Source organism: Corythoichthys intestinalis, chromosome 12 (genome assembly GCF_030265065.1).
Source record: "Corythoichthys intestinalis isolate RoL2023-P3 chromosome 12, ASM3026506v1, whole genome shotgun sequence".
Taxonomy (NCBI): Eukaryota; Metazoa; Chordata; class Actinopteri; order Syngnathiformes; family Syngnathidae; genus Corythoichthys; species Corythoichthys intestinalis.
In genome coordinates, this window is record NC_080406.1 from 9650578 (window position 1) to 9676418 (window position 25841).

The following is a 25841-nucleotide window of genomic DNA, read 5'->3' on the forward strand; positions in this document are numbered from 1 at the left end:
TCAAAGTGTCATTTTGTCAGTGTTGTCCCATGAAAAGATATACTTAAATATCTGCAGAAATGCGAGGGGTGTACTCACTTTTGTGATACACTGTAAATGCAAACATGAAATTTGTCCTATTCTTGGAGCGTTACAATGTAAACCGCCCCGAGGAGACAAACAACTACTCAAACTGTCACTCAAAAGTTGTTGCCATATTTGTCAATCTTGAATTAGTGTTGTACAGTATAGTATACAATAGCTCCCTATATCCAATTCAGTTTCTATGTTAACCCTGCAGGACCCCCATATTGCTTGTGTTTTTATAGCAATGTTGAAGTGAGAGAAACATGCCACATAGTTTATTTGTTATCTATTTATAGTCACTTAATTACTCAATGAAAAGTTGCTGAAAACAAACTTACATGTGCTTTCATTCAGTGAGCTCTGAATGTGTTTGCAGGTATGCAATGAAGTTAAAAAGCCACTCTGGTTCTGGAGCCCGACAAGAAGACAAACAGCTGGCAGTGCTCTGGTGCTTAAGCCTTCTCCTCAACCACTGATGATAAATTTGGAGTGACTTTCATTCATCTTTGTGCGTTCATAGCTTTCGATGTCTCGCCCTCCTCTACTGGCAGATGTTTCGTCTGAAAAAGGACCACGCTCTGAAATACTCCAAAGTACTGCTCGACTACTTTAAGGTAAGTCAGGAAGGTGTAGTATGCATTTGAAATAATTCAAAACTGTTGTTTCCATGTGTATGCACAGAATGGCAGTATTTTCAACGATCTTCAGTCAATATTAGTGGTGGGAACCTCTGGGTACCTCACGATCCGATAAGATTGGCGATAAAAGAATTATCGATACATAGATCAGGAAATCATTCAACTAGATTTTACTATACCAATAATAAACATTAAAACATTGACACAACCATCGGTTGACAAGACAGCTGCCACTGATATTGTGCCAAGCCTTTCCGTAGGGGGCCGACCCAGGCAGAACGTTGATTTGGCTTTCACTGTGATAAACTCATAAACATACTGCATTCTAATGCCGGATTTAGGTGGAAATAGGACGAAGGTTTTACTGCATACAAGCAGGCAGGAGTGTCTCAAGAGTGATTTGGTCGAGGATACAAGGTAATTGTTATATTAAATAGCACCATGCATGTGCTTTGAAACATTGTGAAAAAAAAACAATTATTGTAACTTTGGCTTGAAATATTTACGTAAAATGAATGATAAGGGCCTAATTTTTGCTTTTAACCAAGAATCTAGACTGTTTTAAGTTCATATTTACAGAAATTTCGCGATTCAAGCATTTATTTACAAGAATTTTCAACTTGAAAAGCTCTTTGTTTCATGACGACCGCCATGTTGGATTACACAATACCGTAACTTTGGCTTGAAATACTTACGTAAAATGAACAATAACTGCCCGTTTTTGGCTTTTAACCAAGAGTCTAGACTGTTTTACGTTAATATCTATAGAAATTCTGCGATTCAAGCATTTATTTGCAAGAATTTTCTACTTAAAACGCTCTTTGTTTTGTGACTGCCGCCGTGTTGGATTTTGGATCTCTACAAAATAGCGGAATTGAAACAAAAGCGGTTGCACTACGTCTGTAAACAGGGGTTTCCAGGGTAATACGGACAAATTAAAAATAGTTCGGGGGCTTATTGCGCCATGAATCTGCTATGGCAGCATATAGGCATATTGTTTTATCAAACACAACATTTCTTTTGGCTTAAAATACAGAAGTTTATTTTAAAGAGGGGTGCAAAAGCAGAAACTGCTTTTTCAGTCTTGTTGTGTTTTCCGCCATATGTTAAATATTGCTATTGATCCTGAAAATAGAGGTGATTATCTCGGCATTTGGTGAGTTTTGTGCATCTTAAGTAAAATTTGAGAATTTTAAAGCAATTTTAAGTTTTGTAGTACTTGTATTAAAAAGAATAATAATAATTTTTTGATGCCTTAGGGAGGTGCCCGTTTTGGTTTTAAGTCGCTAGCAGTTTTGGTTTTAAAAATATTAAAATTTGATGTTTTTGAAAATCGGCCCCTATGGAGCGGCCCCGCGCTTCGTTTCCCGTCAAATGATAGTGAAGCCTGTGCAAGAGTTTAAAATGACACTCGCCACGCTAATGCTAATGTTAATGTTAATGCTAACGAGCTAATGCTATGGTAACGCTCTGAGTTACATTGAATGTGTGATGATCATTCAGCACAAACCTTTATAGCAGGGGTCCCCAAACTTTTTCCTGTGAGGGCCACATAAGTTTTCCCTTCTCTGATGAGGGGCCGGGGTCAGTTTGTAACAGAAAAACTGTGATGATTGCAAGAGTGCTTAAATGTAAAAAATTATTGTTTTTTCAGAAAGCTACAATCAAATAACCCTTTCTGGATTCTTCACGGAACAAAAGTAAATAAAATAAAAATAATAATATGAAATGATATAATAATAATAAATAACACTATTAATTAAATAGATAATAACCAAATAACCCTCTCTGAGTTCATCACAGAAAAAGGAAAACATTGAGAAAAAAAAAAAAATTCAAAATGCTCTCTGGTATTGTTCAGGGGGCCGGACCAAATGTGGAGGCGGGCCGTAGTTTGGGGACCCCTGCTTTAAAGGCTATAGCAACAGTGCATATTCTCTCTTGCCAAGATGACAAAAACAAATCTTACCATGTGTTTCAAGTAGGGCTGTCAAACGATTAAAATTTTTAATCGAGTTAATTACAGCTTAAAAATTAATTAATCGTAATTAATCGCAATTAATCGCAATTCAAACCATCTATACAATATGCCATATTTTTCTGTAAATTATTGTTGGAATGGAAAGATAAGACAAGATGGATATATACATTCAACATACGGTACATAAGGACTGTATTTGTTTATTATAACAATAAATCAACAAGATGGCATTAACATTATTAACATTCTGTTAAAGTGATCCATGGATAGAAAGACTTGTAGTTCTTAAAAGATGAATATTAGTACAAGTTATAGAAATGTTATATTAAAACGCCTCTTAATGTTTTCGTTTTAGTAAAATTTGTAAAATTTTCAATCAAAAAATATACTAGTAGCCCTATTCTCTCCTCAATGTGTGTGAGTACACAAATTGACAGACAGCGAACATAAGTTCCAAAAAGAAATCAGACGGTGTGGCAAAGTTGCATGGGCTTTACTGAAGTCATCTCTTTTTGACAGGAGCACGTTTCTTGTATTTTTGTAAAACTGAAAATAACAAGGCAATGTGTCAATAACTTGCATAAATCACAAAATAACATAAAATGTACACACACGTGTCCATTTGAGCAGTAGCACTAGCCAATTAACTTACAAGCATCTAACAATGTAACTGCATTTCACCATATATGTGAACAAATTCAAATACACATCATCAATAACTATCTAATGCTCATGAATATAAACAAAGGAGGAATATAACTCACAAGCGGTGCATGTATTAGACACAAACAGTGTGATGGGGCTATGAGAACTGCCACTGAATACTGGATGCGGACGTTAGCTGGTCTGAATAGCACTGTCTATTAGTGTGAGTTCACGTCGACATATAATCACGTCAGAAAAGCGCGCCGAAACCCAAATAATCAGCTACACTGAATCGCCAGCGCCAGCAGAGGGCGACATTACGCCACATAACATATGCAAGTCACACCCAAGCGCCAGCAGAGGGCGGAAAAACTCCATAAAACACAATTAACAAGTTGGCCTTTCACTGTACTGACATTTAAATCTGTCTGAGCGGGCCTAGTGCGTTAATTGCGTCAAATATTTTAACGTGATTAATTTAAAAAATTAATTAACGCCCGTTAACGCGATAATTTTGACAGCCCTAGTTTCAAGACAAGACAGCCTAAAGAGGACACTGGTGATTGGGGCTGGGTGCAGCACGTCACATGAGTGACACAACCAATCAATGTTGGCGAACTACACATACAATAAGAAAATGTTACACATTGTGAACATTTGACGGAAACTATGGCACATTTTCGTCTAGTTGTTGTCTCGACAGACGAAAACAGGCATTCATCCCGTTATGTTCTAGTCTCCCAGGACACTTATTTAGCTTGTTATCGTCTTGTCATCGTCCTGGAAAAAACTGTTCATCGACGAAATATTTTCGCTATGGTCTTTGTTGATGAAAACAACAATGCTGTTATTGTATGCTTACAGACATCTTCCAAAGTGCCTCCGCTGCCATCCAGCTGGAATGATACGGGGAAGTAGGTGGATGACAACTCTAGTTCTACAACACTCTAAACGGCTTTGACCACCGTTGCTTTTGTCGTGCAGGGATACAGGAGGACCCCCTCCACATTCCCACCTGCCTGATGCCACCAAACACATCCGGCGAAGTTCACACGGGGACAGCACCTCCCTCTCACTCATAAGCATTCCTCAACGTATCCACCAGATGGCAGCAAACCACCTAAACATCACCAACAGTGTCCTGTACAGTTACGAGTACTGGGAGGTTGCAGACAACCTTGCAAAGGAGAGTAAAGGTATGCATTTGATTTTAAGTCTTAAAACTATTTAGTTTATGTTTGTGATTGTGGCTGCACGGTGGAGATTGGTTATAAAGTCTTCTTCATATTTCAAAGACTGGTTGAATCATTTAGATTGAATCAATTCACAAGTATTTTTCTCCAAAACGTTTTGATTTCAAATATAAAGTTTTAAAACTATAATACATACTCATGTTTAAATGAATATTGTCTAATTAATTATGCTGACGTTAATTTTGATTAATACTAGGTGAATGATAATAATGAAGTGAATTTACTATCATTATTATTATATTAAGATAAAAATAATTAGATGTAGTTTTAAATCTTTTACCGTATTTCTTTAATTTATAATTAAATTCATTATATATATTACATGTAAAGAGGTGTTTGAGTAAATTATTTTATAATTAAACTCAAATTTTATATATAATATTTTATAATTAAACTCAAATATTTTACATGCACATTTTATTTTTTTTAATTGGTTGATTTCACTTGAATCGTTCATAAACAATAGTTCCTATTTATTACTATTTCATGTAAAAATCGTAACAAGGCATGTGCTGGTATGATATGATGCCAAAAATATCACGGTTGCACAATATTGCAATTACAGCTCTAAAATGTGTTAGAGATATCTGGGTTTAAAAAAAAAAAAAAAAATCCATTGAACAGGATTATTTTTCAAAACATATTAGAAAATTGGAACATAAGTATAATGTTAGGCTAAAATAATTGTATATATATTCTAAATAAAATTAAAATAAATTCAGTCCTTTAGGTTAGCCTAAACCCACAGCCACAGGTCAACATTATTGCAATCAGAACAAAAATAATTATTTTCCATAAAAAGCATGTGTGTATGACTCGTATCAAGTTTACACTATACGCACACTCTCTTTCTGAACACAGAAAAAAAAAAACATGTTTTACCACCGCTAGACACACCAAACATACTGGAGTTAACTCTTGTAGCTGGTGGCAAATGTTCATGGCAGTGTTTACTAACCTTTAATTTTGTATAAATTAGGGCTGTCAAACGATTAAAATTTTTAATCGAGTTAATCACAGCCTAAAAATGAATTAATCGTAATTTATCGCAATTCAAACCATCTCTAAAATATGCCATATTTTTCTGTAAATTATTGTTGGAATGGAAAGATAAGACACAAGACGGATATATATATACTGTACATAAGTACTGTAGTTGTTTATTACAACAATAAATCCACAAGATGGCATTAACATTATTAACATTCTTTCTGTTAAAGGAATCCATGGATAGAAAGACTTGTAGTTCTTAAAAGATAAATGTTAGTACAAGTTATAGTAATTTTATATTAAAACCCCTCTTGATGTTTTCGTTCTCATAAAATTTGTAACATCTTCAATCAAAAGTAGCGATTTTGATTGGGAATGCCAGTTCTCTTTGCATAGTTGTTTAACTGTGTGAGAATAGAGTCTCATTAATACAGATTGACGTGCTTTTCTCTTTCTTTCATTCATTCATTCATTCATTTTCCTTTTTGTAAACATTATTTTTTTAGAGATAGGAATATTATTTTTGTTGTGCTTTCACTAAATGATACTTATGTTTGTTGTGAAGGAGTTGCCGAAGCGTATGTCAATAAACGGCGCGGTCCATTGAACGCCTGTGTCCACTTGCCTTTATAACATTTATATCTCTGTACATATCTTACCCTAAATACAAGAAGAGACACATAATTGCCACTAAAGGAAAGTAAACTTAGAGAAATATGTGTGGAGCACAAATAGCACAATGCAACAGCATAAACGTCTCACAACTACTAATTCTCCCACTATTAGGAGGAATAACATTAGTATGGAACGACGCTGTCCCCAAGCTGCCGGTGGCATTCTCTTCACTCTCAATGTGCAAAAACGGCGTCATTGTAATGTTTGAGGCAAGGCATGAGCGGGTCATTCCGCGCATGCGTTAAATGTGTCAAATAATTTAATGTGATCAATTTAAAAAACTATTTACTGCCCGTTAACGCGATAAATTTGACAGCACTAGTATAAATGTGAAATCATATTGGAGGTATTGCCTCCTCAGCAGCCACCCTACGCAATCATGTTTTACATGTCTATTGCCCCTCCTCCTCTAATCTGCGGCTGTCTAACTTTTCTGTAGACAAAGTATTCCCATACCAGCGATTGCGTTTTCTTCGATGGGGGAAAAAGTTCAGGAATTTCACCTCCTCCAGCCATTGTGTAGCACAGCTGACTCACTGACACTGAGCTACAACCGGTGGGGGATGGTTGAGCCTTGCAGCTACAAGCGAGGGATTTCTCAATGCATTTTTGGGACATAAAAAATAGCTAGTACCTTAGGGACGGTATGACGGAAAATTTTTGTGGTTTTGAAACCTTAACGTTTTCATACCAGGGTATACCTTGAAACCGGTAATCGGCACATGTCTAATTGTAACCATATACAGTGCCTTGCAAAAGTATTCGGCCCCTTTGAACCTTGCAACCTTTCGCCACATTTCAGGCTTCAAACATAAAGATATCAAATTTTAATTTTTTTGTCAAGAATCAACAACAAGTGGGACACAATCGTGAAGTGGAACAAAATTTATTGGATAATTTAAACTTTTTTAACAAATAAAAAACTGAAAAGTGGGGCGTGCAATATTATTCGGCCCCCTTGCATTAATACTTTGTAGCGCCACCTTTTGCTCCAATTACAGCTGCAAGTCGCTTGGGGTATGTTTCTATCAGTTTTGCACATCGAGAGACTGACATTCTTGCCCATTCTTCCTTGCAAAACAGCTCGAACTCAGTGAGGTTGGATGGAGAGTGTTTGTGAACAGCAGTCTTCAGCTCTTTCCACAGATTCTCGATTGGATTCAGGTCTGGACTTTGACTTGGCCATTCAAACACCTGGATACGTTTATTTTTTAACCATTCCATTGTAGATTTGGCTTTATGTTTTGGATCATTGTCCTGTTGGAAGATAAATCTCCATCCCAGTCTCAGGTCTTGTGCAGATACCAACAGGTTTTCTTCCAGAATGTTCCTGTATTTGGCTGCATCCATCTTCCCGTCAATTTTAACCATCTTCCCTGTCCCTGCTGAAGAAAAGCAGGCCCAGACCATAATGCTGCCACCACCATGTTTGACAGTGGGGATGGTGTGTTCAGGGTGATGAGCTGTGTTGCTTTTACGCCAAACATATTGTTTTGCATTGTGGCCAAAAAGTTCAATTTTGGTTTCATCTGACCAGAGCACCTTCTTCCACATGTTTGGTGTGTCTCCCAGGTGGCTTGTGACAAACTTTAAACGAGACTTTTTATGGATATCTTTGAGAAATGGCTTTCTTCTTGCCACTCTTCCATAAAGGCCAGATTTGTGCAGTGTACGACTGATTGTTGTCCTATGGACAGACTCTCCCACCTCAGCTGTAGATCTCTGCAGTTCATCCAGAGTGATCATGGGCCTCTTGGCTGCATCTCTGATCAGTTTTCTCCTTGTTTGAGAAGAAAGTTTGGAAGGACGGCCGGGTCTTGGTAGATTTGCAGTGCTCTGATGCTCCTTCCATTTCAATATGATGGCTTGCACAGTGCTCCTTGAGATGTTTGAAGCTTGGGAAATCTTTTTGTATCCAAATCCGGCTTTAAACTTCTCCACAACAGTATCTCGGACCTGCCTGGTGTGTTCCTTGGTTTTCATAATACTCTATGCACTTTAAACAGAAACCTGAGACTATCACAGAGCAGGTGCATTTATACGGAGACTTGATTACACACATTTGGATTCTATTTATCATCATCGGTCATTTAGGACAACATTGGATCATTCAGAGATCCTCACTGAACTTCTGGAGTGAGTTTGCTGCACTGAAAGTAAAGGGGCCAAATAATATTGCACGCCCCACTTTTCAGTTTTTTATTTGTTAAAAAAGTTTAAATTATCCAATAAATGTTGTTCCACTTCACGATTGTGTCCCACTTGTTGTTGATTCTTGACAAAAAAATTAAATTTCATATCTTTATGTTTGAAGCCTGAAATGTGGCGAAAGGTTGCAAGATTCAAGGGGGCCGAATACTTTTGCAAGGCCCTGTATATGTTTGTTTGTTATTACCTCATGTCCTATTTCAAAATTAAGTTACTAATGAGCACAAGTCTTCTAACCACCAGTCCACTGTGTTCACCGGTATGTTGTAGATAACTTTTTCTGCCCTTTTGTAAACAGAGTTCTTCAACTATTTGAATACACTGTCCGGGCCACTGACGCTTCACAGCAGCATTGCTCATGCGGTCCAGTACACCAGGCAAGCTCTTCAATGGATCCGCATCAGTGCAAAACTTAACTAAGAAGCAACACAAGATGGCCACTGTGTCAACAAGGACTGAAGGGGACATTGTTTACCCTCCATCATTTATGGAAAATATAATGCAGAAATGGAACAAATGTTTATTACTATCTGTTAGGAGCTTTAGGAGGGTTCCTATGAGATTTTTGTTAAAGAGATGTAAACTGTGAATGTGCCTGCAGAGACGACATTAAGCCATTTTAGGACTCATCCATGCGTAATGATTTGAAGCCTCTAAATACATTGCCAAATGTCCAATAGTGACATAAACAGGACTCAATCACTGGAATGTCTGCAAAGACCTTTCATACAACATTACCGTTGTACTTTTTTACTATGTACAAAACTATTTCTACAAGTTTGAATTGTTGGTCAATGGTGATTTAATGTTTTTTTTTAATGAATATTTAATGTTTGTTCTACTGTGCAATATTTGTTAGTCTTGTTTCAGCAACAAACAAAAACGGTGGCTCTCCTAAAGCCCATATTTGATGTTAATTCTATGCAATAAATTAAAAAGACATTTGCTAATATTGTGGATAATCAAATTTATCATTTTATTATAGACCAGTGGTTCTTTGAACCCCTGGTGTTCAGTGAGTAAGGCTCAGGGTTAAGAAAAGTGAAAGTTAAGGAACGCAGAGCCCTATTTTGTACACTGACTAAATCTAGGCAAAGTGGCATTTAACACCAGGTTTTGGACTGGTTTACCTGCAATTTACAGGCTTTATTCCATTTCTTTGAACTGCTAGCCTATATCTAAAGGGAGGAGAGATCGGTTTGCTCAGTGGAAGGTTGACTGGCACTTGGTATGAGAAAGTATAACAGACGTACAGCCAGCGTGAACTGTATAGATAATTGGAAAAAAAAAAAACATTTGTGTCATTATACGCCATGAAAATCGTATGTGATGTATAACATTTTTGTCACTTATTTCAAAGTCTTTCTTTAATTTCAGTCCACTTTATTTGAGTAGCTTCTTTTGTGCTGCTTCATTTCTTACTCCACATACCAATCTGTCTCTTCTAAAACATCACCAAACTCAATGTTCAGCAAGCTTCCGCAGCACCGCTACATAAATAGTGACAGATTCCCCCTCCTCTTGTGAAATCGGAATCTCTGCAATTACCAGGGGCTTGGGTGAAAAATGTGCATAAAGAGTATTCACGATCCCCCTGTACGTTTAACTGCCAGGTTTATCAGGATGAAGCAAGTTTCTCAGTAAATTGAGTCTTTTGCCCAATTATGCTCAAACACATGGGCACTACTTTCTCTTCCGCTATATCGTTAGCTTCCACGAAGTAGCCAAACCGCTCCATGCACAAGCTCCACTGTTCCACAAGCTCATCAAAAGGACCAACAGAGCTGATAACTCCTGCCATAGCGCCTACTTATACAGCATCTTCAGGCTCCTTTTGAAATCTCCTCTCGTCCTCCTCCCCACAAAGTCACAACGTGGAAGCGGAGGTCGGCGTCGTCTATCCCCTGGAGTACCGCGGCCCGCAGCAAACTCCAAAAACAGCACATCTGGGCTGCCGAAGGTCTAGACATCCCCGTCATCAATTTTTGTTATGTACTTCTTCAATTTAAGTACATTGAAGGCCGAGACTGGAGCGGAACAACACTTCTTTGTTCGGTGTGTTTCTATTCACATGAGCACGCGACTCATCAGAGAGGTTCCTTTTTACTGTAGTTCCACACCCACAGGGAGCATATACTACACCAACAGCAGTGTGACATAAATATGTCACACGATGCAATAAAATTTGGCTGAAAAACCTTCAGTGAGACGCTTATTGTAGCCATCTACCTGTCTTTGACGCAGGTAGATGCTCAACGCAGAATACTTTCAGCTATGAGATGTTTGAGGGGTTTATTCCATGTACAACCCGTTCAAGTCACCCTAAAACATCTCAATGGGATTCAGATCTGGGCTTTGACTCGGCCATTCCAGGACTCTCCATTTCTTCCTTTTTCAGCCAGTGCTTGGTGGATTTACTTAAATGTTTTGGGCCATTGTCATGTTGCAGGGTCCAGTTTCGTTCCAGCTTTAATTTTTTTTTTTTACAGATGATCTCAAATGTTCCTCAAGCACCCTCTGATACATGATATAATTCATGGTGGATTCTATGATGGTGAGCTGGCAGGTCTTGCTGAAGCAAAGCATCCCCAAACCATGACACTTCCACATCCATGTTTCACAGTTTACGCCAAACATGTCCTCTGTTCTGGTGTCTAAATAATTCAATTTTAGATCCATCTGTCCAAAGAACATTATTCCAGAAGTTCTGGTTTTTGCGTACATTCACTCTGGCAAACTTCAGTCTGGCCTGCATGTTCTTGGAGAGTAAAGGTTTCCTCCTTGCACATCTTCCATGAAGGTTAAGCTTGTGAAGTCTCTTTCTGATTGTAGAGGCATGCACTTTCACATCAACATAAGCAGGAGCCTGCTGTTGGTCCCATAAGGACATTTTAGGGTTTTTGGAGACTTCTTTTAGCATGTTGCGGTCTGCTCAATGGGTGAACTTGCCTTGACGGCCAGACCTGGGCATGTTGGCAGTTGTTTTCAATGTCCTCCACTTGAAGAATATTTTCCGGACATTGGAATGACTGATTTTATATTCTTTTGCGATCTTTTGAAATCACTTACCATAGACTTCATAATGATATTGACGGGACACATTCCCCAGACACTGTGCCACGCCTTCAAGTAGGGGGCCGTCCCACACTCCACTTCAGTCGGTCGAACTTGTCGCAGTTATTCTCAACCACATGCAACGATCCAATGCCAGATTTAGGTTGAAAAAGCACGAAAGCTGTACCGCATACAAACAAGAAGGATTGTCACAGGAGTGATTTGTTCTAGGATTCAAGATAATTATTATATTCTTCGTTTTTTCACAAGAATTTTCAACGTAAAAAACTCTTTGTTGTCAGATTGCCGCCACATTGACTAACAGACTAGCACCATACTTCGACATATTTACTGAAAATGAATGCTAACTGCCCGTTTTTTGTTGTTGTTGCTTTTAACCAAGAATCAAGACTGTTTTACATCCATATCTATAAAGAATTCAGGGATTTAAGCATTTATTCACTAGAATTTTCATCAGAAAACATCTGTTTACATATGGCGGCCGCCACATTGAAAAAATAAATAAATAAATAAATAAATGGGAGAAATTAACCGCTACAGCATTGGCCTCATAATCTGCAATATTTACGTAAAATAAATGCCAACTGCCCGTTTTTTTGCTTTTAAACAAGAATCGAGACTGTTTTACGTTCATATCTATAAAGATTTCAGGGATTTAACGAAAAAACTTCTTTGTGGTGATAAGGCAGTGCCACAGTGGCTTAAAGACTAGCATCACATTCGATATATTTACATATAATAAATGCTAACTGGCTAGTTTTTTTGCTTTTAATCAAGCATCGAGACTGTTTTACGTCCATATCTATAAAAAGTTCAGGGATTTAAGCATTTATTCACAAGAATTTTCAACGTAAAAACCTCTTTGTTGTGAGACTGCCGCCATATTGACCAACAGACTAGCATGATACTTCGACATATTTACGTAAAATAAATGCTACCTGCTACCTTTTTTTTTTTTTTTTGCTTTTGACCAAGAATCGACAGTTTTACGTCCATATCTATAAAGAATTCAGGGATTTAAGCATTTATTCGCAAGAATTTTTACTGGAAAACCACTGTATACATATGGCGGCCGCCACATTGAAAAATAAAAATAAACAAACGGGAGAAATTAACCGCTACAGCATTGGCCTCATAATACGCAATATTTACGTAAAATAAATGCTAACTGCCCGTTTTTTTGCTTTAACCAAGAATCGAGACTGTTTTACGTTCATATCTATTTAAAAAATCAGGGATTTAAGCATTTATTCACAAGATTTTTCAATGAAAAAAGCTCTTTGTGGTGGTAAGGTGGCGCCACAGTGGCTTAAAGACTAGCAGCACATTTGACATACAGTGGTACCTCTACATACGAAGTTAATCCGTTCCAGGACCTTGTTTGTAAGTCGAAATGGTCGTATGTCGAGCAGGATTTTCCCATAGGAATACATTATAATTCCATTAATTCGTTCCACAGCCCAAAAACCTTCACTAAATCCTTAAAAAATACTGCTGGTACTATTACAAATGGCAATTACACATAGCAAAACAAATAAATTATAAATCAAAATCGGAATAATAATAATAATAATAATAATAATTCCTGTATTAATGTAACGAATCGGGTTCTAATGTGGCGGACGTTTTTTGCTGACCCTGAACGCACCGCGGTGCTGACGTGCCAGAGGCAGACCGGTGAGCTTGAGTTTCACTTTCACTTTGAATGTTTTCTTAACACCGTCAATTGCGGCAGACAGAAGGTGTTTTTGTTTTGAATAAGTTGTGAAATAAATGATAAAAACGTGGCGAAGTTGGCGATTTCTCTGGAGATGTTACCACAATAAGAATTGTCAGCTTAACTTATAAAGACTGGCGAACGATGGTCGGAGGAGGACCGTGGAGATGTATTGTTGAGCCATTTCACGGATGCCCACCCTACGCTCATATTTTTCTGTCATTTGCATCTTCATTTAGAAGGTAAGCGTCAACTTTTTCCTTGTTTCACCACCTGTACCAACCTTTTCTGAAACCAGTGTTGATTTGTCGCACAAGAAAATCCGCCGTGCATTCGTCTGCGGTGCTGCCATTGTCGTCGTATTTCGAGCATGTCGTCGGATGTAGAAACAAATGGCGCGTCAAATTTTACGTCGGATGTCGAAAAGTTCGTGTGTCGAAGCGATCGTATGTAGAGGTACCACTGTACTTGCATAAAATAAATGCTGACTGCCCGTTTTTTTGCTTTTAACCAAGAATCGAGACTGCTTTACGTCCATATCTATAAAGAATTCGGGAATTTAAGCATTTATTCACAAGAATTTTCAACGTAAAAAGCTCTTCGTCTGTGTTTCTACTCAGTCAGCTTTGATGGAGATAGGCCCCCTATTAATTAGCCTCGCGCTCCGTGTCCCGTCAATATATTATGAAGTCTATGCCCTTACCAGACTCATATGCATCTACAATCTTCTTTCTGATGGCATCAGACAGCTCCTTTGATCTCACCATGGTGTTTTCTCTCACTTCAACAGTCAGGGGCATACCAAACTAAATCTGAGGTTTAAATAAGGAAAGCCTCCTTCAAAACACTGGGCAATGATATTCTAATAATGTGCACCTGATGGGATACACCTGTGTGTGAGTTTAGCCATTTTAAGTGGGATTGAATGTAGGGGTGTCCTAATTGATTCCTCAACAGAAATCACATTATTGAAAATTATATTTTACAGAAAGTTATAATTTTTTCCCCAGTTTTAATTGTTTAGTTCTATTACTTGAATCGCTCAAGATTGTTAAAATTTATATTAAATATCCGTATGACCAAATATGTTAGAGAACACACAGGCTTCCACAGGGTATCCTATTTTTTTCACATGACTGTAAATGTGCAGGGATGGATATCTGCCTGTCCATCACCAATTGTTCCTTTAAAAAAAAGTAGGGAAACTTCAGCATCCCATGTCTGCTACCATGGCAACAGCGAACAGCCAATGAATGGGCTCACGTGCCATATAGGTCAAAGCCTCCTAATCCTTTGATTCTGTGAGCACGTGCACTACATATGATTCTCCTCTAATCGCATGTTCATTGAGAATTTAAGTAAGTAAAAATAATACAATTTATTCCAAAATGGTGGGTAGATATCCCATTCTGTCTCCATTTACACGTACCTTTTGCGACGCGAGTAGGGTCGTTTGAGGATACTAATAAAAAAAAAATCCCAGACGGTCCCATCGACTGTCTGCAAAGCGAGAGAAGAAAAAAACGTGGAAACATTAGCAACACAAACTGGACCTCCTGACCTTTGAAAAACACGGTGTGTGTCCACAATTTAGCGTTAAGACGGTTACCTTCCGAAACCGACACATTCATTGACACTATTTCACTTCGGCCATTGTTTGTTTCCGCGGTAATATGTCAAGAGTTAATTCAGGTGAATGGGCTACGAGCTAAAGCTACTCAAACAGAAACAATGATTTCCGGTTCTTGCCTAAAGTTTTTCAACAATAAGAGTTGACAGTATTCGTTGTATGGACAAATGTTTTATTTTGAAAGAATACCGGAACCTTGTTTTGTATGCGTTTCTCCAATCCCGCGACAGATAGAATGAAAGCAAAGGGGATCGTCTAAGAAGCGGCAGCAATGGAGAGTTGATGAGATGTAAAGCATGTTGAAGTACTCGGGTGTCACCATGACCGAGTAAGGTTCATTGAAGCGGAACAAGGACAACAAAAGACGGAAATTGTCTAGGAGATTCTCCGGAGGTTTGTTGGCTGAGCTTCATATGCGGAGGCAAGTCTCTTGTGTGGCGAACAACAGCTCCTTTGACAGCACAAAAGGTACACGACGATGTTTGTCACATGGTCGCGTTTGTGTACAACCGTGTTGTCAGCGAGCTTTCCGTTGTATGCAGTGGCAACGTGCCGCTAGCCATTAGCTCACGATCGCTTGGAATATTTCCCCTTCAACTGACGTGAACTCTGCGATTTTCCAGTTGTGGTGTCGTGCTAGAAGGCTAATATTAGCTAACAGAGTGCAAGCCAGGTTTTTCTTTTTCGTCAATAAGTTGTCTTAAACTGCGGACGTGTCCAGACATGCCGACGACGCTTGCTTATGTATTGGTTTTAAAATTGACTTGATTTAACGGTGCGAAAGATTTCACACTTAGAACATAGATAGACATGGTGTCCTCAGTTTACGACTGAGTTATTCAAAATTGTTTACAGAGCAACACTACGTAACTTTTCAGTTTTGGTCGATTTTAGCGACACCAGTGGACAAAAGCAGTAGTGTTTTGCCTTGCTGAAGAGTGCGTTTCCGATGAGGATGCAGAAGGAAATTACAGAGGGGGCTAGGCGTGTCCCGGTTACCGATTTCAAGGTTTACCGTGGTATGAAAACGTCACGGTTTCAAAACCACTAAAATTTTCCAAATACGGTATTCGCTGTTAAACATTTCCCAAAAATGCAGCCAGAAGTGTCTTGGCGGGGCATTTTTAACTCAATAACTTATGAATTCTTTATGTCTTTTTAACACAAAGGCATGACATGTAGACTAGAGTTGACACAGTGGCTGAAAATGGTGAAACTTCACTTGAGCTTTTTGCCCCCTCAAAAAAAAAAAAAAAAAAAGTCGTACAGTAGATATATACAGTACTGTGCAAAGGTTTTAGGCAGGACACCTGCCTAAAATGTTTGCACAGTACTGTATATTTTTATTATCCTATGTATATACAGGATAGACTGTATGTATATATTTTCCCCAAGTGGAAGCTTCCATGATCCTAATAAATTTAATAATTAAAAGAAAAAGGAATATATATATATATATATATATATATATATATATATTTTTTTTTTTTGGAAATGATTTTACTTTTTTATAGCAATTATTTTTGTTCTTGCTCTAATCTTAAGCAACCTGAGCTGTGGCTGTGGTTAATCTATAAATTCTATTGATTTTAATTTTATTTAAAATATTTGTTATTTTTTTGTTTATTTAGTTTAACATTATATTCATGTTCCAATTTGAAAATATGTTCTGGAAAAAAAAAAAAATCCCGAAAAAAACGTCTTTTTTTAACCCATACATCTCAAAGTAACACATTTTGGAACTATAATTGCAATACCGTGAAACCGCTGTATTTTTCATCAAGGTTATCGTACCGTCAAAATCTCATACCGGCACATGCCTAGAGGGGGCATTACATTTTTTTTTGGGGGGGGCACACTTCTACAACGTAAATTTAGCCTGAACAGTGGCGTTATTACCCGTACATTACTACATCAGTGCACTGAAATATTTTCTGTCACTGAAGTCACAAGTGGTAGTTCATCGTAAAATCTATAAGACAAACGAAAACATACCTGTCAACCCGAGGCCGTTGACAGTCTTACAAATAGTGACGTATGCCCTTACAAATTGGTGACTAATCTTACAACGTTGTAAATAGCGTGCAATATGAAACAAAATAAAGCTCTATTTTAAAAGTAATATGAATTTATTGGTAATATTGTAACATTTAACCTGATGCAATCAAAGAACAATATCTTCTGCTACATCATGATTACTAAAATTTAACAGTGACTTTTGTTATAATTGTATGAAGCACTTTCGGCAATTTCTATCATGTCTTGATGGCTGCACTTCATGGCACTTCAGCTCGCAATTCAGTTTGACTTGAAGGTAGTTCGTTCGTGTGTCCAATTATAAATTAAAAAGTTCAATTGATGAAATTAACTTACCGATGCAATCTTTTGAGTCAGGGAACATTTCTTTTGCTAATTCCTAGAAGTGATCAGCAATAGTTGCAGGCAAATTGTGTTCGGCAACAAATTGGTAGAATGAAATCTCCACTTTCGTTACTTTTCATTCTGCAGACTTCATCTTTATGACCCGTGTTGTTAATATTACTTTTAAAAAGTAATTAATTAGTTACAAATTACTTCTCCCAAAAAGTAATTCAGCTAGTAACTCAGTTACCTGAAGGTAAGAGTAATTAGTTAGTTGGCAAAGTAAGTGGGGTTACCTTTCTTTTTTTTTTTACATTAAAAAAAAAAAAAAAAAAAAAAAAAACAGTAACCTTTGCTATGTTTGAAAATTGTTTAATGTTGTGAATCAACTTTTAAAGTTGTTAAAATTGCTACCATTTTTGCATTAGTTCCCTTCTGTCTACTTTCGACATGTGAAAGTTTTAAAACTGTTTCATCATTTAAAGATAGATTCAAGTCAAGATTTTGCCAATTTAGGAGTATTTTAGATAAAAAGTTACTTAAGTTCGCTTGGAAGGTCCACTACAACAGAGCCTTTCTGAGAAGTCTACTGCTTCAAAATAGCGACTGTTTATTAACGCCGCCGTCTGTCATTTTGCATGTAGGTCTATAAGCATTTGATATGAAGGCGTAGATTGTAGGCTGTCGGCTATAGTCAGGAAATATTGGAGCCGCCTAGCATCGCGTTTGCTACAGTGTCACAACACTCTTCTCTCTCAGTGTCTCTGACTTTTCTCGCGTCATTCGACCAATGTAGTAACGCATCGTAACGCACATTGTCTCGTTGTCGAAATGGCGTCAAAATCCGAACGGAGAAAAAAAAACGTAATGCACGAAAAACGCGCAGATTTTGAACGTACAGCGTACACATTTAAAAATCAGTGCTCACTTTTACAAATTACGGCAAAACCGTTAAATTTGACAGGTATGCGAAAAACAATGGTGCATTTCTGTGTGCATTTATTCAACTAAAGTGCTTCAGCGTAAACATAACATACGCACTGATAAACATGAGCACCCAATGGCCGGCTACTCGGCCCGCTCCCCTTATCTGTGTTTGGCTAGAAATTGCCATAATTCGCTGCTCAGATTGGTTGAATTGAATGACGACAGATCAAGATAGGATAAATAGAGGGTTCGTCCTCTTACTGTGTGTCTGTTTTTGTGGAAGATTTTTTAAAAAAATTACACAGTACAGTCTAATCAAGTTAGGGCGGGCACAGCAGTCTCTTAGGGTGGGCCCGGCCCCCTAATGCCCATCCATGCAGCCGGGTCCGGGACCAGCACACACCCGCACAGTGTCGTAAAATGATCTCCCGGTCGCCTGCAGACGGATTAAACGACATTTCTGTTTCTAGTGGATGTGTGAATGATGAATAGCAATAAGGTAATGAATCCAGTTGTGGCTAAACAATAGCATGACAGTTAGCAACCATGTGGCTTAAGGCTGAGTTATGCTTCTGCGGCAGACCCAATTTACGACCCTCCGCTGTAGCCTGACATGCAGCTCCACAAAATTCTTACTACGCGTCGTGTCAACATGTGGTGACGTGACTCAAATGGACTGTGATTGGTCCGCTCAGATTGTTGTTCCCGGTTCTGCGTGAAATCACCGCCATTTACAAACATTCTTGCGCTAACAACCACTTCCGTCTTCTGCGTCGCCTGCGCCTCAGCATTTGTATGATCAACATTTATTATTCAATATTGAAGAGCTGAAGATCTACATTCAAGCGTTCCAAACCCGTTGGCATTGTTGTGTAACTGGAAGAAAACGACTGGAAGTCGACAAGAATCCCCCAAAACCGTACCAACACAATGCCACGTGAATTACAGAGCAACGCGTTCCCTTGCTGCAGAACTATCGAATGCTCATTGACGCCGTAGTCGCTACACTGTCACCGCAACGCTGAAACATAACTCAGGCTTTAGCGTGGCTAACAAATGACAAAAGTAAATATCGTGTTAATAGTGTTTAGGGCTGCAGCTATCGATGAATTTAGTAGTCGATTAATCGATGAACAAGTAAGTTAGAATAATCGAGCAATAAGACAAGGAACACAAGAAACATAAAAAAAGTAAAATACCTGAGCTGAGCCTCAAACAGTAGAAAAAAATGAAGAAATGAGGATCTATGTACAACAAAAGAACAAACGGCTAACGTACATAGCAAAAGTACGCTAGTTTAAATGCTATAAAATGTTAACTTTTTTTTTTTTTACAATGCTCTTAACAAATGGTTCAGACACATATTCCCACAAAAACAGCTAAATATACCTATTAACTAAATCACGAATACATTGAAAAAAAACATTAGCTCAAACAAAAACTTAGCTTATGTTGGTCTTAACAGGGAGCAGCTGGATTCAGCCATGTGAAATGAGGCAGACTAGAGGGCGTTTTATCTACCCAAATCAATAAAACTAAATGCAAACACTTTCAAACCAAACCATTACAATGCCACTTTAATTAAACGAATACTCGAAGCAGCAAAATTTATTCCAAATCTTTTTTCCCAAATCGAATACTCGAGCTAATCGATTAATCGTTGCAGCACTAATAGTGTTGCACTACACTATTGGCGTACACTACGCAAAGCAACCTTGAAATTGTGTACATTTGAAAATCGAGATTGGCCTGGATGTGTGTTTTATTTAAGATTGTGACAGTGTTGTTTTCTTTTTTAATATAACCTAATCCAAATTCTCATTTTTTAAAAATTTGCAGTAAAGTCACATTTCTGTCTGTTCTCTGTACAGTCCAGTTTTGACAATGTTTTGTGTGTGTGTGTCTGTTTTCAGGTAGCTCAGTATGAGTCGGGATGCGTGGACCAAGAAGAAAGCCAATGCCAGTGGGGACAATGGTTGGGCTGAGAGGGTGAGCACGTTTTAGCACTTATACAATTTAAAAAAAAGTCTTAAAAACCTTAAATCAAAACACCATTTTTCACAACATTGACTTTCATGATATAGCAGCAGCTGACTTTTCATCCACGATAAATTACGGCCTTTTTCTTTGTGTCACTTTAGCCATATTGTACTGAGAAGCTAGGTGGAGACCATTGTGTACAACCTTCCGATGTCGCACTCTGCCACGAAAGGCCTTCATTCTTAAAATGTTAACTGAACTGAGGTTACATGAGATGTATTATCAGGGGTGCACATAAGTGGTCCGCATGCGCGCATGCGTACTGGACGTAGACAAACGCGCTGGCCCTCAACGGCTTCCATACGCTTTTGCGTACCGATGGCTGACCACTGTATTTGCGGCGGACACGAGAAAATAACTTCTCAAAATGTCGAAGAGGCAGGCCACACTGAGTAATTACTTCCGTGTTCCCCCACCCCCGTCAAAAGACAGACAGATGACAGAGACGTCACCGGAGCTACCGAAAAAAAGGACTTTTGCTGAAAAGTGGCTACAGGAGGTACCATGGCTAGAAGCAAATGATGCTCGCACGGAAATGCGATACAAAATGTGCCGTGAGAATCCCAATGTCGCCGATAAGAGCAGCGCATTTTATGTAGGGTCAAAGAATTTCAGCCATCCAAACTTTGAAAAGCACGAAAAAAACAGAGAGCATGTGGCAATTAAGCAAATTATCGATGTCAGACATGACCCCACTCGCCTTATGGACAAGTCGCGGATAAAGGTAATGAACAGCGACATGCACTGACAAACGTGTTTTTGCTCGCATTTTACAAAGCTAAACATGCACGTTCAATGAGGTCTTATGAGGAGGACATCCCACTTTTAAAAAGGCTTGGAGTTAATGTGGGAGCCACATAACGCCCTTTATTTTGAATTTGTGCGTTTATGTTTATTTCTTTACATTTCACTTCAAAGTAATGGCAGTTTTGTTGTGCCAGTTGATGTTACTCAAGCATTAATTGTTAATATAATTAATTAAAGTTAATTGGCTCTAAGTAAAGCTTGTCATAAATTTATCGCATCAGGCGGTTCGGTTGTCAAGCTCAATGAGGACCAAGTCACATCTCCAGGTCCTCCTCTGAGAACCTGGGCGAAAAAATTATGTGCACCCCTGTGTCTTATCATTCCCAACTTGGGGTATGACAATGTTGTAACCTCATCTAAGTATCCCTGAGCAAGATACTTAATCCCACACTGCTCCTGGTGCTGCATCACCAGTACGTAGCTGAGTATAATGTTAAAGTGCCTGAAAAGGTAGAAAGGCGCTATATAAGTTTAAGTCTATTTACCATTTACCAAACAGGTTGCTACCAAAATCTTCCATTAGAATATTGTCTACTTTATGTCACTGGCTGCCATTGACAGCGCTAAACGGATAAACGGATTGGATGTCTACCAGTGATAAACTAATTCTGATTCACAGCAGAAGGATGAAAATAACTTTTTTTCCTGTTTATTAGTTGTTTTGTATAATATCCTGGAATGATTTCCTGACCTACAGTATGTATCGCTAATTGTTCTATCGCTATAACTTGAGATCATTATCGTGAGCCTTGTATCACAAATCGTATCGTACTGTAAGGTACCCAGAGGTTCCCACCCTATTCCCAACTGAGTATTATCATTCCCATTCTTATTTACAGGGGGGCTACATGGCAGCCAAGGTGTCAAAGTTGGAGGAGCAGTTCAAAAGTGATGCTCCCCGGGAGAAACAGAAGGAAAGCACTTCCAGCATTTTTAATGGGGTGGCGATCTATGTTAACGGCTACACAGGTGACACTTGTTAGATTTTAAAGCGTTGTTTGAGATTTCGAGATGTGTGAGATGGGCTAGAAAGGACATCTTTTTCTTATTTTCTTGTCTCGTATGGGCAGAACCGAGTGCGGATGAGCTCCGCAGGCTGATGATGCTGCACGGTGGACAGTTTCATGTCTATTATTCCCGCTCCAAGACCACTCATATCATTGCCAACAATTTGCCAAACAGCAAAATTCAGGAGCTGAGAGGGGAGAAAGTCATCAAGCCTGGTTGGATTACTGACAGGTGAGTTTATTTACAGTGTACACCAGGGGTTTTCAACCCAGTCCTCAAGGCACACTGTGGGTCCTGGTTTTTGTTCCAGCCGATCCAGCAGAGACAGTTGAACCAATGAGGCTTCTGCTAAAACAAGCCACACCTGACTGCAATCAACTGATTGCACTGGTAAAACACCAGATTGGGGAAAAAGTGTTGTCATCTTGTTTGGTAAGAATGAAATCCTGCACCCACAGTGTGCCTTAGTGGAATAGGTTGGGAACCCCTGGTGTACACAACACATCATGGGAACATGTTGAAGGAATCTGACTATTTAGCTAGATTGACGGAATCACGGCAGTTGAGCCGCCGGAACCGTGCTAGCGCAATTCCAACGACCCGGGCCGGCAGAATCCTAACGATCTGGCCAAAAGGCCCAACTTCCCGCGTTCACCTTAGTTTTAACCCCTTATACTGACTCAATTTTAAAAGTTGGAAAAAAGTTTTGAAACACAAATTGACAATTTATTCCGAGTCGGCAGCAATCAGACAGCACAGAGAGACTCAGGCGATTAGGCAAATTGGATCCTGGGTCACCATATCACAAGTCAACTAAAGATTCCTGAGAATAATGACAACGATTAGTTAAATATTCAGTCTTTTAAAGGCTCTGATGAGGCGGGCTGTGGTCTGGAAGAAGGATGTGTTTGGGCTTTGTTTAGGATTATTCTCTGTGTGGATTGGGCAGGAGGGTTTCGGGCGTTACTGTTGTCAGGGCAACGAGAGTTTAGGATTTTGACGCCTCAGCGCCACGTGAGTGCTGAGTGTCAACTTCTCAGTCGCGTGTTTCTCGTTATCAGATGTTTCTTGTGGCAAGACAAGATGTCCCCCCATTTTTTTCTGGACTGTCCAGAAGAGCTGATTGTGGGATTTGGTGGTGCAGACTAGTGCTGGTACGATTAATCGATTAACTCGAGTATTCGATTAGGAAAAAAAGATTCGAATTAAATTTGGTGCCTCGAGTATTCGTTTAATTAAAGTGGGGTTGTAATGGTTTATTTTGAAAGTGTTTGCATTGAGTTTTATTGATTTGGGTGGCTACACTGCCCTCTAGTCTGCCTCATTTCACATGGCTAAATCCAGCTGGTCCATTTTAAGACCAACATAAGCTAAGTTTTTGTTTGAGCTCATGTTTTCTAATGCATTCATAATTTAGTTTACAGGTATATTTAGCCATTTTCTGTGGAAAAATGTGTCCGAACCATTTGTTAAGAGCATTGTTAAAAAAAAAAAAAAAAAAAAGTGTTTTATAGCATTTAAGCTAGCAGACTTTTGCTGTGTAAATTAGCCAATTGTTCTTTTGTTGTACATAAATTCTTATTTTATTATAACGTTTGAGGCTCAGCTCGGGTATTATAATTTTTCATGTTCCATATCCGATTACTCGTTTATTCGAATAACTAGTTCATCGATTAATCGTCTAAAATAAACGATAGCTGCAGCCCTAGTGCAGATGTGGGCTTGTAGATGTCTTGCCTATTACCTGCTTGTCATCGTCAATCTTGCTCAGTCAGCTGCATGAGCCGCGCGTTGGGCTTCCGTGGTCAGAAGGCTGGTCCTGTATCTGTTCTGCCCTCATCTGCCCATTGTCTTGGCGCTGCAAATTCTAATCATTTCAAGTCCAACTGTTCATAATATCAAATATATTCAGCTTGTTTTTCTTAAACTATGATGTAATTGCTCTTTATTTTGTATTGGGTGTGTTAACAGTAATACAAACAGTAAATATGAGAAAATATGCTATTTCCTTTAATATGAAGATTATAATGTCCTATTTTTTCTTCCAAACAGCATTAAAGCAGGGCGTCTCCTCCCTTACTTGCACTATCAACTGTACGCTAAACACAAAGGGCCGCTCTTTCCGGCAATGAAGCAGCGTCAGACCTCAGAGACCGCTGGACCCAGTCACAGTCATTCCAGTGTTCCCAACCAGGAGACCTCCAACTCCTGCCAGAAGAGCCCCTCATCCCACCCACATCGTAGCCCCTCAGCATCCTCTCACTCCGACCCTGAGCACAGTCACTTTAGTGTCGAGCCGAGACACTGCAATTCCCACAACTCACTATTGAAATCAAGATCCTTAAAGCACCCACTTTTAGGAGTCTTGTCACCTCATGCTCTTCAGCCACAGAGTGCAGACCAACCTGAACCTCAAACCCCCGGCAGTACGCGAGTGGAAATTAGAGTGTGAGTACTTCTTTATAAAACTACATTGTGTTTTTAATTGAATTGGAGTATTAGAACTGGTTGCTCAGCAAAGAAAATGTGTTAAATGTTGTTTTGAATATTGAGTGATTCTAGTACTGCAACTATTAATCAATTAACTCGAGTAATTTGATTAGAAAAAGTTTTGAATCAAATTTTGATGCTTCGAGGATTTAATTACAGTGGCGTTGTAATAGTTTCTTTTGAAAGTGTTTGCATTTAGTTTTATTGATTTGGGTGCATTCAATGCCCTGATTGGAAGAGTGAATATGACATAACTCATCTAACATGGCTTGATCCAGCTGCTCACTGTTAAGACCAACATAAGGTTGTAAGTTTTTATTTGAACTAATATTATTGTTTCAAATCAAATCAAATGTATTTATATAGCCCTTTGTTTATGCATTCGTAATTTAGTTAAGATGTATATTTAGCAGTTATTCGTTCGAATATGTGTGTTGAAAGATTTGTTAAGAGCATTGTAAAATAAAATAATGTTTTATAGCATTTGAGCTAGCGGATCTTTGCCAAGCAAATTAGCCAATTGTTCTTTTGTCGTGCTTGGATTCTCATTTGTTAATTTTTTTTTTTTAGACACTTTGGGGCTAAGCTTAGGTATTTTCATTTTTTCAATGCATTTATTGCGAATGTGAAATGAAAGCGCAATTCTGCAGTTTGAGAAAAACTCAGATTTGAAGCTGGGTTAATGTACACCTAGCTTGGCTAAAAAGAAGATGCAGGACATCGATGTGGCCTTTTTGGAGATTGGTAGCTGTTCACCTGTTTGCTGTAATGGAAACCGTTTTTATTCAGGGGAAAACAAAAGCATGACAGGGACAGGAAAGCAACATAGAGATGTAATACATAGACTACAGGTTTTACAAAGTCTAAGTTGCAATTAGAAATTTAAAAAAGTGGTCATGCATGGAGTTAAAGCAATGTAGTGTATCGCATTCCTTGTGGTTGTAGCAGATTGTGAATTAAATTTTCCTCGACACTAGCAATCCCAGCTGTGTTATTTGACTCAGGCTACGTCTACACTCGGACGGATAATGGCATTAAACGTGTAATTAGTTAGACTGTACGGGATGTCGGCTACACTAATGTTCTTCTTAACCGTGTAAGTTCTTGCACAGAGTATTTAGTCGGGTAATACTGCCCGCCGCTTAATAAAGACGATTGTCTCTGTACAACAATCGGATACAAAGGAAGTGACTTAATGGAGTGTGCAATCGCCATTTTTAGTGCGTCATGATGGCATTTTAAACAATGGAGGCAGACGATCAAGACGTGGCATTCCTGCTCCTCTTTTCTTTTCCATCGTCATTGTTTACAGTTTATCATCCCTTCTGAT

At 38.6% G+C, this 25841-nt stretch overlaps 3 protein-coding genes across 8 annotated transcripts in view; 2 read left to right on the plus strand and 1 right to left on the minus strand.

Moving 5' to 3' along the window:
* The window catches only part of aff3 (AF4/FMR2 family, member 3), an 82168-nt gene extending 72627 nt beyond the window's left edge, over positions 1–9541 (plus strand). The window contains exons 15-19 of the mRNA XM_057851669.1: positions 443–514; positions 587–680; positions 4195–4244; positions 4315–4526; positions 8755–9541. Of these exons, the coding sequence (XP_057707652.1) occupies positions 443–514; positions 587–680; positions 4195–4244; positions 4315–4526; positions 8755–8876 (550 nt within the window). The 3' untranslated portion in view covers positions 8877–9541. The remainder of the gene's footprint in view (positions 1–442; positions 515–586; positions 681–4194; positions 4245–4314; positions 4527–8754) is intronic.
* LOC130926649 (rho guanine nucleotide exchange factor 7-like) overlaps positions 1–14926 on the minus strand; it is a 157711-nt gene extending 142785 nt beyond the window's left edge. For 4 of the 5 annotated variants that reach the window (XR_009066265.1, XM_057851674.1, XM_057851673.1 and 1 more), the window contains exons 1-2: positions 14858–14926; positions 14678–14748 (exon numbers count right to left, since the gene is read on the minus strand). The gene's annotated coding sequence lies outside the window, so the exon portion shown is untranslated. The remainder of the gene's footprint in view (positions 1–14677; positions 14749–14857) is intronic. The other variant, XM_057851670.1, reaches the window with a different exon arrangement.
* A 182-nt stretch (positions 14927–15108) lies between these two features.
* Positions 15109–25841, plus strand: part of rev1 (REV1 DNA directed polymerase) — a 32767-nt gene continuing 22034 nt past the window's right edge. The window contains exons 1-5 of one of the 2 annotated variants that reach the window (XM_057851668.1): positions 15109–15346; positions 20080–20155; positions 21853–21982; positions 22084–22252; positions 24074–24469. In XM_057851668.1, coding sequence (XP_057707651.1) covers positions 20090–20155; positions 21853–21982; positions 22084–22252; positions 24074–24469 — 761 coding nt within the window. In that variant the 5' untranslated portion in view covers positions 15109–15346; positions 20080–20089. The remainder of the gene's footprint in view (positions 15347–20079; positions 20156–21852; positions 21983–22083; positions 22253–24073; positions 24470–25841) is intronic. The other variant, XM_057851667.1, reaches the window with a different exon arrangement.